Raw genomic sequence first — 6,223 nt, 5'->3', positions numbered from 1 at the left:
CTGTGGGTGGGGGGATCGGAGTGACAAGATGATCCTTCCTGGGTTCAGGGATAAAGCAGACATCTGCTCACTCATGCCTCTTTCTGTTTTTTAGGAAGGCTCCATAATGCCCTCAGTAAGTTCTGCTGCTCATCTGTGACACAAACCTCCGTCTGCCGACATCTTTGCTTTAGGATGGGTGTCTCAGTTTTACTTCCTGGGACAGAAGGGAAGGGGCAAGGGTCCTTCAAGCTGTGGGGTTGGGGATTTCTTGGCTCTCAAAGGCCTCTTTTCTCCACTGTTCCCTGGTTCTTTCTTGCATAACTCATACCTAGTCTCTAAATGGGAAATGTTTAACCAAGAAGAGATGTAGCTCCCGTAGATAAAGCCATCTGGAAGACTCTTTTATCGCCAGGCATGTAGTTCCCTTAGGTGGGGTCTAAGGTGGATGGATCCTCATTAAACCGAAAATGTGGAGCGGTGACTTCACCATCTCAAGTATGAGAACCTCTTTATAACAACAGCAAAAAAAATATTCAACCATCTGACATGTCTATTTTATTTTACATCGGGAAAATATATATGAGGAAATAGAAATTCAGTGATAGTTTTAAATGAATTTATATTTTAATCTTCTCACAACATCTGCATATGATATGTTGTCATTGCCTAGATGTGTGAGATGTATTGTTTGTTCAGTCTGTAGGTCAGGTTTGGCTCACTTAGGAATTGCTGACCCTCTGTAGTATCACTGGGGACCCCGAGTGCACGGCTGGCGCCATTGCTGTTGCAAGCGCTGTCATGGGGAAGTTCAGGATACGACTAGTGAGGAGCTGATATGGGAATTTGGTTGGGATGGGTGTGTAGCATTATGGGAATGTGGAAGCCCTTGTTCTCATTTGTCAAACTGTTTTTATTCTTTAGAGAAACTCCGGAGTGAACTGAGTAAGTTTTCCATTTTCTTATAACCTCCATACCAACTTCTGTTGATTCTGTATTTCCAGTGATAGCTCACACCCCTTGTTTCTTTTTTCTATAGAGTTGAAAAGAGCTGCAGCCAACTCAGGTGAGATGCACTGTCCCCGGGATTGACCCACGCCCTCTGGGAGTTCTCCATTTCGTCATTGCTTTAACAATCCTTTTATAATGTCTTTTAGGCTGGAGAAGGGCCCGGCTGCACTTCGGTAAGTTACACCAGTCAAATCGATCCACATATCAGAGCTCAGTGCTCTGTGCCTTTGGGATGCAGACTTTCTTTTATTTTTATTAAGCCTGTTTATCTGCTTATTAAAAATTTTTAAATCTTTGTGACTATTTTGGAGAGGTCACATTTATATTTAGAAAATCTCTCCTCTTTAAGAACACTGATATTCAGTTTAGTCTTCCTATGGGTTTTCTATGATTTTTCTTAGGTTTATTGGTTACTTGTATTTCTTCTTGTCTGCTCCTGTCCTATTGCAGCTACTTTTTGATTTATGTTTTGATTTATATATAAAATGTCTAGAAATTCTTTGTTTTATTTGTCACAAATTATTTTTCTGTGTTCTTTTGCGTTTTAATTTCCTTATATAATTTTTTATGACACATGAGTGTTTTACCTTTATGTAGTCAAATTTATTCATCTTGTCCGGTGTAGTGCCTTCTGTGCTTTAAGGTTTGGAAAGTCTTTCTTGTCCCATGGTTGGGTAAAGAGTCAGTGCCCCTGTCTGTCTACACGCCCGCCACATTCTTCTTTCTCTGAAGATCAGTTTTATTGGGGGTTAGTGATTGAGATGCCCCAACAATGTAGACTACAGACATTTTTAGAGTTTTATTTTAAAAGATTTGCATATCTCTTTTTCAATTTATTCCTAAATAGTTTGCATTTTATTGCTGCTCTTTGAATGAGATGTGTTGTTTTCACTGCTTTGGAGTCCTTATCAATTTTTTTGGCTGCTCATCCCCCTTTTGTTCGCACTGTTTTCCTTCAGGCAGGTACAATAGAATTGATGAGTTGGCCACTTGAGAGCACACCAGGTCACCTTGGTTGGCATTCTGGGGATTCGCAAACCCTTCTCACACTCAATCTGGCTTACTCCCACCACCTTAGCAAGTACACATTTCATCGACTTAGCTCTCCAAGAAGAGCCTGTTTTCTATACTGGGCGAAGGAGCGAGACTTGCTCTAACCTTCCTAATCCACGATTTGAAGGAAGACTCTTCTCTCTATTAACATTTAAAAACAATAATTATAAGCAATAATTTTAGCTAACAAAATGAGCATCACACACTGACTATGAACAAGGCACTATCTCATGCATTAGCTCATCAAATGTGCACAAAAGCTCTACAATGCAGGTGCTATTTTTCTCATTTTACAGATGAAGAAACTAAGGTTTGGAGATGAATAACAAGCCCAAAGTCATATAACTAGCATGTGGCAGAATTGGGACTCAAATTTCCAATGTGGTTTCTGGGTCTAACATCAGACTGACGTGTATTATCATACATTAAATTCCTTTGGACCATCGAAGACAAAAGTAGTATTTCCTAAGGATTCTTTACAGACAGATGAAAAACTTTCTCCTCTTTGACTTAATACATGACCAGGAAATCTAGGAGAGCAGAAGACACTTTTCTTTGGTTCTAGTATGTAAGGGAAAGGGAGAACCATGAACTAAGATGGGCCAATGACAGGGGTTGCAGACCCAGAGATTAGTTTTCCCTCCAAAGCTACCCAAAGATCCCATAAGAGCTAGCCTTCCCAAACCTCACCTCTCTGCGCTTCTCTGCAGTGACAGTGACCTTGGACCCCGACACAGCACATCCTAAACTCATCTTGTCTGAGGACTGCAGATGTGTGAAGCTTGGAGACAGAAGGCAGCCTGTGCCGGACAACCCCCAGAGATTTGATTTCGTTGTCAGCGTCCTGGGCTCCGAGTGCTTCATGGCTGGTTGTCACTACTGGGAGGTGTATGTGGGAGACAAGACCAAATGGATCCTGGGGGTGTGTAGTGAGTCAGTGAGCAGGAAGGGGAAGGTCACCGCCTCGCCTGCCAACGGACACTGGCTTGTGCGACGGAGTCGTGGGAACGAATATGAAGCTCTCACGTCCCCACAGACCTCATTCCGCTTGAAAGAGCCCCCATGCTGTGTGGGGATTTTCCTGGACTATGAAGCAGGAGTCATCTCCTTCTACAATGTGACTGACAAATCCCACATCTTTACTTTCACCCACACGTTCTCGGGCCCCCTTCGTCCTTTCTTTGAACCTTGCCTTCATGATGGAGGGAAAAACATGGCACCTTTAATCATCTGTTCAGAACTCCAGAAAGCAGAGAAATCAACTGTCCCCAAGCCAAAAGAAAAAGGCCATGCTAATGGAGATGTGGCCCTGAAGGTGGACTCTTCCTTACTGCCCCCTCAGGCACTGAATGTGTCCTGGCCTCCTGACCTTGGCCCGGCCCTCCAGGAGCTCAAAGTTCCTTATTTTTAGGGAGATTCCTTATTACCTGCTCCCTTGACCAACCAGCCCAGTGCTCTGCATTTTAGTCTCCTGGTCCAACACTGGATTCTGGAACATCTTATCACCTTTTCCTGAATCCAGAACCTTTTGTGGTTTCTATTTGTACCACCTTTCTCCCAGGGCTCAGTTCTAAATCTTATCTCCTCCTGGTCACTTGCCACTTGCCCTGGAAGAAGTCTTGAAAACCAAATGAATAGTCAGATTAGGTTTATGTGGTAATGTTGAATGTGTGTCACTGAAATCCAGGGGTTCTCTATTCAAGGGGTTATGTAGAAGGACTTCATCCCACCTCATCCTGCACTTAGGCCTTTAGTCATGAAGTTATGGGGCCCAGTCCCTGAATCCTTACTTATGTCATCAAGAATTGCTTTTCTCCTTTTCTCAGTTCAGGCCTCTAGCTCCTAAAGCCATCTTTTTTCAAATGAACATATTTTGGGTCACACACTCTTCCTTCTTCCTTCTGGAATATAGTACGGGGGCAGGGCAGAGGGGTAAAACATACCATCTTTTATTTCCTTGATGCTGTGCTAATGTACATGTTTTCAAAGCTAATTTACCTATTGATAATAACCAGAAACAGAAACTTTAAATGTGGTAGCTGCAACCTTGAAAAGCCTCAGGAGTACAATCAGGGAGCTGGGAAGCAGAGCTTCAAACACAGCAGCTCAGCTGTGTGTGGCCTTGAAAAGACAGCTATGGATGAGTCAGTTTGTTGCACTGGCCCTTTTGAATCCTCCCTAGGATTCGGAGAGGCCCAGCTTAAAAAAAAGTGGCAGTTTTAACCAGCAATGTAGGCACTTTTTTTTCTTCCATAACACATTACACTGAAAGACTTGACTATTTGTGTAGCAAACAGACTCTTTGTGTAGCAAACAGGTCAGAGAATATTGATTTCAAATAGAAAGTTGATAGACCAGGTGTGAAAATAAATAATGAAACTGATTTTTTGGTGTGGATTGCAGAGAGAAACCTAGTCACTTTCAAGTCACACCACATATGTGATCTGGCTTCTTTTTGAAGATATTGGCTATCAGTTTGCAGATAGGTACTTGGTTCTACCCAACAGAAACTGGATCTTTTCGTCTGTCAGTTCTTTCTATTACTTTGTTAGTGCCTGTATTAGTCAGGATTCTCCAGAGAAACAGAGAAAAACTATATATCCTGGTTCTCAAGAGGTTATAAGGAATTTGGTCCTATGATTAGGGAGGCTGGCAGGTCCCAAGATCTGCAGAGTTAGTCCCCAGGGGAGCCCATAGTTTAGTTGCTGTCTGAGTGTGGAGGCCCAAGACACAGAGTGCCTATGGTGTGATTCCAGTTTGAAATCTGACAGGCTTGAGACCCAGGAAGAACCAATATTTCAGTTTTAGTCTGAAAGTAAGAAAAAAGTCTGAAGAGTGTCAAGTAGGAAGAATTTTCTCTTCCTAGGGGGAGGGTCAAGCCTTCAACTGATTGGATAAGGCCCACCAATGTTAAGGAGGGCAATCTTTACTCAAGCTAACAATTTAAATGTTAATTGCATCCAAAAATACCCGCACAGAAACACCCAGAATAATATTTGACCAAATATCTGGCCCCCCTGTAGCCTAGTCAAGTTGACACGAAAAAATCAACCACCACAACGCCCAAGTGGCATTTTTTGTTTGCTTTTGTATAGTTCTTAAATAAAAGTTTGTATTCCTTGTTTGGTGTGTTGTTATTTTCATTATGAATGAGAAGTTGTAGGAAAAGGCTTTGGGATGGTAAGAAAAACACATTATGGAATTGGTTTCCAAACAGCCTCGAATCCACCCAAGCAAGCTTTAACCACAATTAAAAACAAAGCTACAGTTTTATTTCTGAGTCTGCCTTCTCAGCATTTTATTTAAATAAATTTACAAACTAATAGTGTATGTGGGATATTTATATTTCACTCGTCCATATTCAGTTTCAAACATACTTTCCTGAATATCATAATCTTAAAACTCATATTGTCCATACTGGCTGCACCTAAGGAAACTTACCAGCGGGAAAAAGATCTGATATTTGTGGAGGCAGAAGCTTGATATATATTAACTCATTCAAACCTTACAACAATTCTGCCAGGGATTTTATAGGGGAGGAAAATGGTGCTCCCAATGGCTAAGTGATAGCACTGGGACTATAAATCTGGGTTATCTAGCTACGAAGACAATACTCTTTATACTGAAATACCGGGTGGATATGAGAAGCCTGTAGAAATCTAGCTTACCTATTCTATTAGACCTTTTTTTTTTTTTTTTTTACTGAAAACAGAAAAAAAAAAGAAATCCTAATCCTGGATGAACATTAGTTGTCTTGTTCTGTCGGGACTGATGAATCACTGTCAGGTTTAACTATGCAGGACCTGGAAAAGTCCCTGTGCAGGGCCGCTGGGCGACCTGGAGGTGGCTCCTTGGACAAGGAACGTGTAGCTTTTCTGACATAAAGGACTGAGTTAGTCGATCTTTAAACGCCCTTCCAGTTCTACAGTCCTTTGGTTTTAAATTATGAACTTCTATGAACCTCGAGTGAGGCACGAGACTCTAGGCTTTGTGGGATGTCTACAGGAAGGACAAGAGTCATCAGCTCAAAGTAAAGAAAAAACTCTGAGTTCATGACCCCTTGGAGGTCATGTAGGTTAGCTCTATCTCTTCTACAACTTCCCAGCTCGGTGGCCCTCCACGATGAGCTTTGAATGCCCAAAGCGCAGAAGGAAATCTGACGATCCTAGAAAAACACCCA

General features: G+C 42.0%; 1 protein-coding gene across 4 annotated transcripts in view; it reads left to right on the top strand.

The window, feature by feature from the left end:
* The window catches only part of ERMAP (erythroblast membrane associated protein (Scianna blood group)), a 14,313-nt gene extending 9,220 nt beyond the window's left edge, over positions 1 to 5,093 (top strand). For 3 of the 4 annotated variants that reach the window (XM_023522004.1, XM_011377916.2, XM_023522005.1), the window contains 5 exons: positions 95 to 115; positions 904 to 924; positions 1,019 to 1,045; positions 1,137 to 1,163; positions 2,754 to 5,093. In XM_023522004.1, coding sequence (XP_023377772.1) covers positions 95 to 115; positions 904 to 924; positions 1,019 to 1,045; positions 1,137 to 1,163; positions 2,754 to 3,454 — 797 coding nt within the window. In that variant the 3' untranslated portion in view covers positions 3,455 to 5,093. The remainder of the gene's footprint in view (positions 1 to 94; positions 116 to 903; positions 925 to 1,018; positions 1,046 to 1,136; positions 1,164 to 2,753) is intronic. The other variant, XM_011377917.2, reaches the window with a different exon arrangement.
* Positions 5,094 to 6,223: the final 1,130 nt, after the last annotated feature.

The sequence above is a fragment of the Pteropus vampyrus genome, unplaced genomic scaffold (assembly GCF_000151845.1).
Source record: "Pteropus vampyrus isolate Shadow unplaced genomic scaffold, Pvam_2.0 Scaffold326, whole genome shotgun sequence".
Lineage (NCBI taxonomy): Eukaryota > Metazoa > Chordata > Mammalia > Chiroptera > Pteropodidae > Pteropus > Pteropus vampyrus.
Note: the sequence above shows the minus strand (reverse complement) of the source record. Positions and strands in the feature narration are given on the sequence as shown.